This window comes from Phaethon aethereus (assembly GCF_964289735.1).
Source record: "Phaethon aethereus genome assembly, chromosome: 2".
Classification (NCBI taxonomy): domain Eukaryota; kingdom Metazoa; phylum Chordata; class Aves; order Phaethontiformes; family Phaethontidae; genus Phaethon; species Phaethon aethereus.
This window is the reverse complement of record NC_138582.1, coordinates 132,652,022-132,665,143: the sequence shown is the minus strand read 5'-3', so window position 1 is coordinate 132,665,143 and position 13,122 is coordinate 132,652,022. Positions and strand designations below refer to the sequence as shown.

Sequence of the window (13,122 nt, the reverse complement as noted above, 5' to 3'; positions counted from 1 at the left end):
TCTGCAAATGCAATGTGTATTTTTAGGCTCCAGGTTACCTTTGTTTGCTAAACACAGCTTCAGAATACTCCATTCCCCATCAGTGGAAAAAATCTCAGCCCAAGAATAGGACTGTCATAATTTTCTGTGAAATGTGAAGACCCTGCCTACACAGAGCGCACATTTACGTATCTCATATGGAAACGGCTCTTTCAACAGCTTCAATATCAAAGAACCTATTCTATAAGAGAAGGAAGACAAAATGAAAAACTCCTTATAGGACTTGTCTAAGTGGCAATAGTTTTCAGAGAACATAAAAAATTGTAATAGTCAGATCCAAAATAGAAAGTCTTTATCATTTTCAGACTCAAATTATTTTTATGGGCCAGACTATATGTTCACCTACTTCAAGAAAGTGACTGTATAGATCTATGGGTATACTGGCAATGGTTGCTCAGAAAATATCATATTTTAGGTAAGCTGTTGCAATGTTTTGTTTTGATCCTGCTGACTGCTTGCTTCTGACCATAGCTGGAAGTTTTGAACTCTGATCCGAGGTGGACCAACGCAGAGGCAGAGAGAAGCCTTCGCCCAGGATGAGTCCCCTGGAATGGGGCTCACAGGTCTCTTAGCCCTCCTAGAGATGCTCCTAGAGCTGGCCTTCAACCCTGCGAAGCCCCCAGCTCCAATGGAGGTAGCAGAGAACTGCTGTCCTGTGTTCAGGTTAGATTTACAGGATTTCACTGAAAAAAAATCGTAAGTAAACCATGAAAGTGATGTTTATCCTAAAATCGCAAAGGTGTAGGCCAACTGTCAGGATGGAAGGACAGGAAAGGAAAAAGATACTTAACGTGTTTCCCTTCCTATTTGTGACCACGTTCATCCAGCAAGCCCTGATGGGAAGCCAAGCTGCTGTCCAAAGGCTTGTCACCCTGACAGCAGCGCTGGTGTCCTGCCCGGCTTGTGACGGGCAGGACTCCGCTAGACAGAGACCTCTGATGGCTGACACCCCATCACAGGTTCTTCTCCCACTTGGATGGCATTCAGAATTAATAATAAACGAGCTCGGCAGACTATTCAGGTAATCAGTGTGGGCTTGTCCGACTGAAACTGAGAGTTTTCATCAGTTCATTCAGGCTCCTCTCACCCTCCTTGCAGGAGACAAGCACACCATGGGCAGCAGCCACCCGGTACCATTCTATACATCTATTGCAAGGTGACTAAGGTGCTTTTTCTTTTTAAGTTAGGAAAGTTTTGAGCTTGTCAAAAGTGCCTTTTGAGAGCCATACAGGTCAAAATCCTTTATTTACAGAGCAGATACAGGTATTACTCTCTCCTTTAAAGCCCCAAAGACATGCACCAGCATTGACAACACATACTTCTTTAAAGTGTGTTTTACAAGGCTTTGTGATCCCAAATGTGCTATAAGCACATATAAGCAGAGTGGGGAATAAAGCCTGGGTCTGGAGATGGGTCAGGTTAGCAAACGGTCTGCTTCTCTCGGTACTCTTTCAAACTTCAGCCTTATGGTCGATGGCCTAAATATATCTTTTCTTGTAAACCAGCTAACGTAAATATGCTGAGGAAATACATCAAGCTCTACAGCTTAGGTAATGGTGCCTGCGTGGAGGAGGTGGTGACCCAGGAAGCTCCCATGGGAGTTGCGGGATGAGAAGCAGGGCTACAGCTCTCCCCAACTTCTGGTTCCTTCCTGCTTGAAATGGAGCTTCAGAGTCCTTAAGAAAAAGCACAAAGCTGATCAGAAATTAATTCTCCATCCTTCTGACATAAAACTCCAGCCAAAACCTTGCAAGTTTCCTTTCAGCCAAAAAAAACTCATAGAAATTTGAAAATACTCTGTTTCTAATCCCCAAAGTGGCCATGGGCTGTGGCAGCAGTAATGTGCGTTTCACCAGCTGGCGCACACGCAGAGCGGTCATAACAAATAAATAAATAAATACATCCATAAAGGTATTTAAAGTCAGTTGACGTTCTGAGAGCTTGACAATGGCACAAACCCTGGCATGCTGCCCGGGCGGCGGATCTCGGCGTTCACCCGGCCGGAAGAGCAAGGATGTTCTGTCCTCTGTCCCCACCTAATATCCATCCCGTGCCCCCCAGCATTGCCGAGCACCTCCCGCGTGCCCACAGGCAGTGAGGCCCCAGTGAGACCTCCCGGCCCGGCCGGCAACCGGTCGGCGGCTGCACTTTTGCAGGTCAGCCTTAGAAAACGCGGCAGAAATGGCAAGACGCGGGAAAGCAAAGGGCCCTATGAGACTTCTAAGCAAGGCCTTTTACTGCCTATATGCAAATATTTCAGACAGTTAATCCGTGTGAATGTGCATGTATGAGGGCAATGCATATGCCAAAAGGTTACATATTGTTCTCTCAGATTGATTGCAGAAGGAAAATTCTGAGGTCGGTACAAGAAAGAAAGAGGAACATTTGCTTGGGTTGGCTCTGCACTCCAGTTTCACAAGAACATGAAAATCCCAGTAAGGTCTGGTGAGTGGAACACTTCAGTGGGTTATAATATGTGTTTATAAAGTAAATCCATGGTTTATAAATCCCAATAACCACAACAGGGCTATTTTGTGCAATTTTCCTTCTATTGCCTTCCGTTTGCAGAGGTCCAGAGCTCTAGACACTGCTAAATGATGCTGAAAACTCTATGTATGTCCTCCATTTCGGTGGATGAGAAACTGAGGCACAAAGAAGTTAAGCAACTCCCCAAAAGCCATGGATGGCTCAATACTCAATACCAGAAACAGAGTTCCAGTCTGGTAAATCACAATATCTCGTCTCAGTCATTTTATCAACTGGATTCTGAAGCTCAACTGCTTGTCACACCAGAACAATATTATAAATACTCCGAGTATTAAAGCCTAAGAACCTACTACAATATGTAGAAGAGCCTGAAACCCTAAAGATTAATGTAAGATGGCTCTGCATCATCCCCAAAAGACTTCTACCTGTCACTGCCACACAGTATTCTCCCACTTTATCTCTGAGAACAGTAGCGACAAAGCCGAGAGACACCAGTGCCACCCTTCTGCAACTGCAAGATCATAATCTGTCCGTGCTGGCATATACCAAACATGTACTTGACTTTGATGTTGCTCCACCATATGCTCAGACAGTCCCAGACAATCCCTATGAGACTGTGGGTGTTGCTCTGTCCTCAGAAAGACTTCAGAGAAACGCCTTCAAATTCCTCTTTGAAACTTTGCTGCTACAGACTAAATTAATTCCTCATGACTCCCTCACTGCAACAGATTCACAGCCCAGCTGAGGCTTTATTCTCCTGCCTGTCACAAAAAAATAACTCCGTATTGACTTGGTATTGTAAAAAGTTGTGAACTTTGTAGTTTCAAGAAGCTAAAAAAAAATAATCCATCGACACTTTCCCCGGGTAAAAAAACCCTGAAATTGTAGCACTATCTTCTTTAGACAAAGCATCTCCCTTTACACGTGTGCATTCCCTGGTGTACGCATTTCTGCCTACACACTTGCTAGTTCCTGAGAAAAATGATGAACAGCTTCTTTTCTCTTCCTCACCATTGTCTCAGTCCTCTTCTGCACTCTTCCTATATCCATCTTCTCATCCCAAATGCCCTTTTACCATTACACTTGTGTGACTACAGAAAGCATCCCCCCCAGTTTCCATTTCATTAAAGTGCTGATTCCTTGGAGAGGAGAAGGGAAGAAACAGAACATCTAGGTTGGGGTCTGTTCACTCCTTTTCTCTCTCGCCTGTTTCTGATCTTCCTCGAACAACTCTCCCTAGAACTGAAGGGCTTTCCCTGTTCTCTTCTACCTACTAAGCTGCAGCATGAAATAGTGTCCCGGACGTGCCCTGTGTGAGTCCCGTGTTGCCTTACAGCTGAATGTGCTCCCCGACTTTGCAATCACACGCTATCCCAGCACCAAGGGTTAAAGGCTGCAGGGATACATGGCCTATCCTGACAAGAAACTTCCTCCTGTATAAACACAAATTATATTTTTCTATAGTTTGAACTAAGATTAGCAGGGTTTTTTTTTTCTGCAGTCGTGCTACTGGTGCTCCTGTGCCAAAACAGCCCACCCACAGGAAGCCTCTATGTCTGATATAAAACAGACTGTAAAACCAAGGAGGCTAAAATGCCAAGTCACAGACAGTTCCCTTCCTGTGCAGGGCTTTGGTAATATTGACAAACCCACAAATGAACTGTCTGTGCTAGGAGCAGAGGCTTACAAGCACTACCTGTCTACCAGTACATATGGAATAAACTGATTTTACAGCACTTTGGATTGCTTGTCGGTGGAGCTCCCGTCCTTTCACTGGAAACACCTGATTTTGAAACATCTTGCTCTGCTGGAATTTAAGCCTCCACCTTCCAGTCTGGTCACAACAAAAATATAATATTCACCAGCACGTCCATTACCTAAGGACTAGAGATACAGCAACGACACAGCACGGAGAAGCTTACTGGAACCAGTTGGGACCTCCATGCCAGCTGCATCATCGCTTTCAGCTGAGGTTCCCTTTTGGACTGGTTGCTGCCTGTCAGAAATATTCACAGGCTAGAGAAAAACCTTCAGAACGGTTACTGCTTCCTTGGCTGGGAAAGCCAAGCAAGCACTGCCTCAGCTCCTGCTCTGAGCTCTGCCCCTGGCAGCTGGAGAACTTGTTCGCCACCAAAAAACTACCTGAAAAATACTGGATTTGCTTGGGTTGTGTCTCCAGGGGAAATGCCCCAGTCTCAAGCTGGATGGCTGCCTTACTTGTAACACAAGTGTTGCCCCAGAAAAAAAATCTGAACTGGCCACTGGTGTAGTCCCAGTTTCCTGCACTTCAGGAGTCCAGGTATCAAACCTGGCTTCTGTATTTCAGGTTGTCTCTGCCCCCATCAGCTCACTACATGAAGCCAACCACGTCAACCTTTATATTAAACCAGAGGGGATGGGGGACCATGTTGTCCTTTGATGTGTGTTTTCCTGAGCCAGTGAACATTCATGATGTTCACCTTAAGCAGCATTTCATCGAACCCTTTCCCTTCATTTGCATTATAGCCACTGAACAGTTTTTGTCAAGTTGAGCACCTTGTCACCCAGGTGCTCAACTTGACAAGGCCACAAGCAGGTCAGAAGCCCCTTCCCCTCCTGCATGCAAGACCCAGAGCTGTACTTAAGGAGCCTTGTTGCAACCAGTTTCCATCTTCCTCACTAGTGGCTGTGTCCTCTTCTGATTTTTATTTATTGCTGTAAGACAAATGCCACAACCCCCTGAACTGCCTCTGATGTACTTTCCTTGTCCCTCACCCACAGTACCAAGTGGGCTTCTACTCATTGGTCCACCGCTAATTCACAGGATCTCCTGGAGGTCCTTTGCTATTGCAGCTTGTATCGGTCTTCCCCTTCCCTTCCCGACACGAAGCCGGGGGCAGGCACAACGGCGCGGACGGGCTGTGCACCAGCATGGCTGCTCCGCTCTCACCTGACCCAGCACAGGCGGTTGCACCATATGCCACCAAAGAGGGGTCTGCGAATCCTAAGGTAATTTCACCCCTGAGTATTACCTGCATTGACCTGAGCAGGAAACTTATTTCTAATTCTCACAGTTTGTATTTACCAGGGGAGAAACTACAAGAGTTTGTAGTCAAACAAAGAAGTCAAATCAGGTGCTTCTTTAATGTGACTGTGTTTATTTTAAAGACCCATCTACTTAAATCAACAGTAACCAGACCATACTAGACTGTTATTTTGCTACCAGTCCAAGCCTTTCCCCAGAGGCTGTTCAGGAACTGCCTTCTCTATCAGCTTAGAAGGGTAACCACTACACAATCCTTCTTTTGACTTATCTTTCTAGCCACTTGTTTGGGCTATCAAGGTGAAATGGCCAATCCCAAGGTTATTTTTTCCTCTCAAACTGAAGAGATATTCTACCGAAAGAATCTGTTGCCTCCCTGAAATCCTGAAAGGCATTTGTGAGCCACAAAGATGACAGAAAGCTTTTAAATGTCCAGCCAAGTCCAGCCCAAAGCCCAGCCAGATCCACAGCCAGGTGGCTGCCTTCTCTTATGGCCAATGACACTTTGCTTTTCTTCTCCTAATGAAGCTGTAGCCTTTGCTAGTGGCTCATTTCAATCAGGAATTTTACTCTAATCAAAGCTTGCCTGATCGTGTGTGTTGCATGAGAAACCCCGTGACCAACAGCATCAGGAAGCCGGGCACCTCCAGAGCCCATGCTGGCTTTCCAGACAAAGCCAGGCTTCCTTCCCTGGACTGATGTTTTTGCTCCTCAGAGATTCACCTCTGCTTGGTAGTCACCCTTTGGGCTGTTTTCCCAGTAGACTCTGGCTGCTACCTTTGAGAGTCTTCCTGCTTTTACTGTTGGTCTTATTTTAAATCTCTTCTGTGTCTTTTTTTACTCCTGTAAGCACTCTGATCATTTTTTTCCCTTGTGATTTTACATAAGTAAATATTTAGAAATACTCCTCTTAGAAACAAAAAACATCCACCTGACATCTACTGTCCATTTTGACAATATTTAGGGTTCCTGCAGCTCATTTCATTAGAGGGAAAAGAAAACCAAACCAATGACGGGGTCAGATATTCCTTCTACATAAAGCCAGGTGGGATCCTGACTTCCTGACTCCCTCAATGTCAGGAATCACCATTTGGTTTTGCGCTTTCTCTCTCCCGCTGTTTCTCCCACGTGCACAATGCCCTCTCCCCTCAGCGCAGCAACGCAGGGGATACCAAGGTCCCCTCCCTGCACTGCCCAGCCAAGGCTGCGACCCTGCACGGCTCCTGTTCCCAACCCGCCTTGCCCATCACCGCGGCTTTTACTGCTCCAACAGCATCGGTCCACAAGAAATCTGTTTTCAGCAGCTATCCCACAGGAGGTCGGGTTGCAGGTTAACATCGCACCTTCCCAATTCAAAGTGGCTGCCCTACCTGCCCAGTGAGGCGTGGTGTTCCTTTTTTTTGGGAAAATAATGGGAAAAAGGCAAAGAAGAATGAAGAATACCGCCAATAGTGTTCAGATCTCACCACCCCATTTTGTTCCTTTAAATTAATCAACCGTATTCTTTTCATAGGTCTGTATATCAATACTGATCGTAGAGGAAAATTCAACCAAGGGATACATGTAGCACGCGTGAACGGCAGTTTGGGTCAGAAGAAGCATCGAGATACTATTGTTCTTCTCCTCCAGCTGTTGCTGGTAATTAAAATGCTTTCCAATCTCGCTGCAAAACCTCAGAAACCTTTGGCCTGGATGAGTAGAATAGGGGAAGAGAAGGAATGAGCGGGAGAGGAAGAGTCTTTCTACCACCTGAATTTGGAAGGTGGCTTCCTTCAGGCTGGTTCTGAAAAGGTGCAGACTGGTTCAGGAAACCCTATTAAAAATGAGTATATAATTCATGCTGAGTTTTCGTCACATGAGTGCAACTTCCTCAAGTGCACAGTGCAGGAACCTCAGCAGAGCAGAGCTCTGAAAAATGGTCATAAAGGACACCGCAAACACAGTGGCGTAAGGGTGGGATAGGACAGGTTACCCTGAAAAGAAACCTGCTGTCTCCAGGAGGGCTGAGCTACCCACCCCTGGGGGTCCTCACTGCCACATGGAACCACAGCCACGTGCTTGAGCGTGGTGTAGTATTATTCCCTTCAGCATTTCCTCCAGAAATGATGCTTCAGCACCAGGAGACTCAACTCTTTGGAGCTGACGTGATATTCAGAATACTTCCAGAAAAAAGGATGCGCTGTTGCTTGAGGCTGATGCGAATATAAGGTGGAGTTGGCAGCAAAACAAAGATCCAGATTATTTGTCTTGCCCTAGTTATTCTACAAACACTTTTCCCCCCTACCAGTTGTTCATCTCTGCTTTCTAGTTACTGCTTCGTGACCTGTACACCTTTTTATCTGTGACACTTTGCTATGCAAAGGTGAGTGAGGACAGAAATAAAAGTACTTTTAGCCCAGAAGTTTTCAGACATACCTGGAAAATACCCAAATGCATTTTCCCAACTATAGCAAAGACAAGTTGTCACTTAAGAACATCCTCACTGTGAAATGTGATTAGTTTTAGAATTTGCAAGTACAGCACTGAAATCCATTCCTTAAATATGAAATTACATCCTGGTGCCAGATACAAATAATTGACTCAGCCAAAAGTCACCGAACATTTGAGAAACCATTAAAATAACCAAAAATTTAAATGGAATTAATTCACCTTCTATACCCACTATGAGATTTCTACCAGAAAATAGAGAACTTTTTTGCTTTTTTCTTAGGAGATGTTTCTAAAAACACAGATGCCATCAAAGCACTAAAGGAATTTTTTATCATGAATTTTTTCATACCAAATACCCCAATTAGCAAGTAATAATGGCACACAGGTATATAACAGCTCCCCAAAGTATGGCTCTTAATCCATAAAGTGTGGGATTATGACTGGATCGTCTGCCAGATGTTATTTTTTCCACATCATATCAAGCAAACATTCACAGCACATTTGTGGCAGAAGCCTTGTGAAGAGCTCGCTGGGTATAAAGGTAATTTTTAGCGGCTTGGCCAGAAGAGCACGGCACAGGGCTTTACCGCAGAGCCCTGCATGGGGCGGCGATTTGCCTGAGCTGCTACACTGGGAACCAGATTTCCTGATCGCGTTCACACCTTTTCCGAGCCTGAAACCAGAAGCTGTCGGGATGGAGGGAGAAGGGACCACGGTGGGCTGCAGTCGCTGCCTGGGGATCCCTGGGGTCTCTGGTGGGCAAGCCTCGGGGGCTGCACCACGGAAAATATTCTGCTGCGAAGGGTGGAGTCTGGCCCTAAGGGCAACCAGGCGGCATCTGCGGCTACCAGTGGCCGGTTTCAAGGGCTGTAGGCATAGGTTACTCTTTGATGACATGATATTTGGGTGGAAGAGTAGCCTGCCATCCCCAAGAGCTCTTTCTACTTTGACACTATGCCATCCTTAACATTAAACCTGTACGTGTGGCACTGCTGCTGCAAAATATTTTTATTGCAGTGCAGCTACTGTTATTCTATCTCAGCTTTCTCACTGGTGCAGAATTTGGGATTCAAATGGTGTTCATAGCTCCTTGTTAACATGGCTGAATTGCTGATGAAATACTGAAGTATCCTTCTGCCCTAAAGCACCTGTGTGTACCATAATATGCTATGCATTTTCCTTCATATTTTCCTCTTCTGTTTTCAGCAGAAGTGGGAAATTCCCCCTCAGAAGAGGACTTGTTTGTTGAAATGTTATTTTTTAAAAGAACGGTTTAAATGGCTTCTCCAGACACACAAGTGTGTTCCATAGGAGAAAGGCCAGGCTATGAAGGTGACAGAAACGTGGAATTCTTGTTTGTCTGGGTAGCATCTACAAGTGTCAAGTAAATGTAAAGCTCTTCAAAACAATTTCTGAGGTCTAATAACTTACATGTTATTGCAAAGCAATCTGGAATATATCAGAGAAAATAAACCTTGATGATTCCTGCACCTCAGCATTAACTAATCTCAACATCATAGCAAAAGCATACCCAATTAAACAGAAATGATAACAAATGTAAACGCTTTTTAGCATCCTATAGAGCTTAGCAGAAAAAATATTATTTCCTCAAGGTTTGAAAGAATTAAATTGTTTTTCAAAGGATGTACTTCTTCGAACATTAGGCTTCTCTATATGTTATCATAAAAGCTATCTGAAATGACTACAGGACTCTAATGGATGCGTTATTAAACGCTATAGGGCTTTTCCCCAAAGGAAATCAGCATTACTCTTGTGGTTCTCAGAATCTTATTGTTTGAATGAGAGTATCTTTAAATGAATGGACTGTTCAAACCATTGGGAGTGAAATAGTGCACTAGCTCTGCACATCGTAGAAGATTTAAAAAAATCCCTTAGAAGAAATCATGCATACTGTTATTCTTATTTAATGCAGAAACCTATCATCTTATAAAAGCTACCTTCCTGATCACCCTTCTCTCTTAAATGCCTGGGATGTAAACCACCTGTCTCTGTGGTCACACCAGAGATATTATTGAGAGAGAGAAAGGCCCTGTGTGTTTAGATTCATGTCGAAGGTTGATTTTATGTACAGTCTTCAGAAGTACACCCTTTTGGTCACTGTCTTCACCTGAAAGACATGGGGAAGATCTGTAGGTATAGCTGACCTTGACCTACAAATCTCAGTTAAACCATCTCAAATTTGACACTGGAGGACTCTACGATGTTAGTTAGAAGCATCTCTATTGACAGATGCAGAATAGCAGACAGAAAGTGGGAGATCGCAATTTGCCCTAAGTTGGTGAAAGTCCCTCGGAGGAGAGATGGAGTCAGAGCTCTCGCCAGCTTTCCCCTCCCTTTGCACAGAACGTGCTAACAGGAAAGTCTCGCTGATGAAACTGCAAAATCTGTTCAGTGGGATTTCCAGTGCCCCGGCTCAGCTGACAACTAATTTGTTTTGCCTTTGCCTAGCAGGGATTTTCCATGCAGCGGACTCTTGTTTGCTATGTAAGTCATCCGAGTATTTGTTAGTGTCATAGCCAGAGCCAGATGATGTTTATTCTGCTAACATCCAGTCGGACTCCGGCAGCGCTCATTGAGGTCAGGGCTTTATTTATAGAAGCACATATACATTGAGATTCATTTTCTTTCCCTTGCTGTAACCTACCTAAGCTCACCCAAAATAGAAAGAAACATGCAGACACGCAAGTAATATACTAATTGGGCCAGATCCATGAATTAGCACAGCACCACAGAACCAATGGAAAAAAAGCATTTTGGAGCAGCTGCGTATCTTGTCTATTATTTCTCCTGGGGAAGAGAAGGGAGGGGTTTAAAACCAGAAATAATAAAGCAAAAACAACCAAGCAACAAAAATGTCCCAGCATGTGGCAGAACAGGTCTGTGATGCAAAATTCCTTCACCAAGAGCTGCAACTGAAGTTTGGTTTGTTGTTTGTTTTTTTTTTTTCCCCAAGAATCAGAGTGCAGAGGAGAGCTCCAAGCAAGGAAAAGTAACAAGACTTAAAGCAATTTACCTGCTGAAACCGAGAAGACATTGTCAACGTACGCAGTCTGAGAGAAAGCAAAGCAGAAGAAAAGCTGCAGGTAAGATCCCCAGACACGCGGGCCGAGGACCAACATGCCGGCTGCGCCCCGGCGGGCTCCGGCGCGGAGGCGCAGGGCTGCTTTGGGGATCTCGCTCTACCCTGGCTCCCTCTCTGCCTGCTCCCTGCCTCTTCCCTCGCCGTGGGATGCGTGTGTGTGTCTGTGTGTGTACGTCTCCCTCTCCCCCCCTCCCCGTGCCTTTAGGAAGAAAGAATGCCAACCATTTCCCATTAAATCTTCTCCTTACACTAGACACGGTTATATTTAACTCCTGCGCTGGATCAGTTGCCCCTATTGTAGACAGTAGCTGCTAAAACCGGGGCATGGGGGATTCTGGTTTTGCTAACAGAAGCAAAAAGGCACTTTGGATAATAATAATGATGAATAGGAAAGGGAGAAATTATGCACCGGACTATAAACAGCATCCTTCAGTGCAGGCAACCAGACACCGGCGTCAGGATGGATAAAATCCCTGACTGATCATCTTCTCCAGGTCACTAATTGCCTTAATGAGAGAGATGAGCAGCGACCCGACATCTGCTTATCACCGGTCGTCGCAAGCGCTGCGTTCATTTACAGAGCGCAGCTCAGGCTGGCGGATGCCACAGGGGCTTCACACCCCACGGAACGGCTGGTTATTTAGTATTCCAGCGAAAACGGCAGCGTCACCGACAGCGCCAGATACCGTCGGACGGCGAAGCGCGCGCTGACAGGGCGCAACAGGTGGAAGGAACAATACGTGCGCCCCGGCGGGGCGCGCGAAGGGCTACGGGCTGCGGCGGGGCGACGGTCAGCGCGCCACGCGGCGCTGCGGGAAGCAAACCACCCGCTGCCGCGCTGGAAAAAAGGCAGCGTACAAAAGCTGTTACCTGTACAAAAGGTTGGTGTTTAGGTGCCTTATCCCGCCTGGCGGGGCTTTGCAAATTAATTTCTGCCCTCTGAATAACTAGCAGAGGGATCCTCCGTTCTGCATGGAATCTGACAGTGGTTTCCATGAAAAGCAGAGGTATCCCTTCGCTGTGAAAACTGTTATTATCTTCCAGGCAGAGATGGTTTTCTTTGCCCACTGTTTATCGCTCCTCCCAAGACACACATGGAAATATTTTGGATTCATTACAGAATTGATTTCCCCCCCCCTTTGAGAAAAGCGCACGCTGACAGAGATGACGACGCGTCGCCCTGGGCGTTAACTCCTACCGAGTACAACCGCCGAAGGGCAAAGTGATGTATTGCCACAATTCTAGTTAAACAGTCTTGGCTGGTACTTTCAAGACACTGCAAGCATATTAACAAATCCTTTCTAAATGTAATTGTTTGAAAGGAACAATCACATCCGCCTTATATATTTCTATCCTTAAAGGACATGCTTATATAACCATAATGCTTTCTAAAATCTCTTTCCGGTACTGCAACACGTTGGATAACTGAATTTATTTTTCAATTTAATCTACTTTATTCCACTGACTGTTCCTTTTTAGTATTTGTCTATTTTTAGTGAAGATAGCAGTTCAGCCTCTTTCTCCTTCGACCAAGATGACCCTGGATTAAGGAGAAGCCATTAGTTCTCTTGGCATGCCGCATCTCAGAGGGAAAGGCATAGCTCCTGCGAAGTTTATAATGACAAGCCCTGAGTATGTAAGATAAATATCCAGCTGCCTGATGATAAAGGTAAGCAGTGGACAACACTAGAAGCATGGATGCTGGAAAAAATTGCTCAAAAGTTAAAATGTCAAGAATTTATCTCACCTCTGAAAATGTTTGACCAACCCAATAGTTAGCCAAAGCAACAATTGAGTAATTTCAAATCCTCCTGAAATCCTCCTGTAGTCTTTTAGCAAGAGAAAATTTGGTAGAAATTTGTAGTGGAAAATACGTTCCATTTGATAAGGTAATTAATTAACCCAATAATACTGCAAAGAACTAAGATCACACAATAGGACCCATATCTTTCCCCTCCTCCATCACCCCTTCACCAGTTTTGGTTCTTGGTTCTTCAGCCAAGAGAGAAACAAGAGAAGAGAAGAAAAGAAAGAAGAGAAA

The 13,122-nt window shown here is 45.1% G+C and overlaps 1 protein-coding gene across 1 annotated transcript in view; it reads right to left on the bottom strand.

The window, feature by feature from the left end:
- The window catches only part of COLQ (collagen like tail subunit of asymmetric acetylcholinesterase), a 41,433-nt gene extending 30,178 nt beyond the window's left edge, over positions 1–11,255 (bottom strand). The window contains exon 1 of the mRNA XM_082014951.1: positions 11,013–11,255. Coding sequence (XP_081871077.1) covers positions 11,013–11,118 — 106 coding nt within the window. The 5' untranslated portion in view covers positions 11,119–11,255. The remainder of the gene's footprint in view (positions 1–11,012) is intronic.
- Between the last annotated feature and the right edge of the window lie 1,867 nt (positions 11,256–13,122).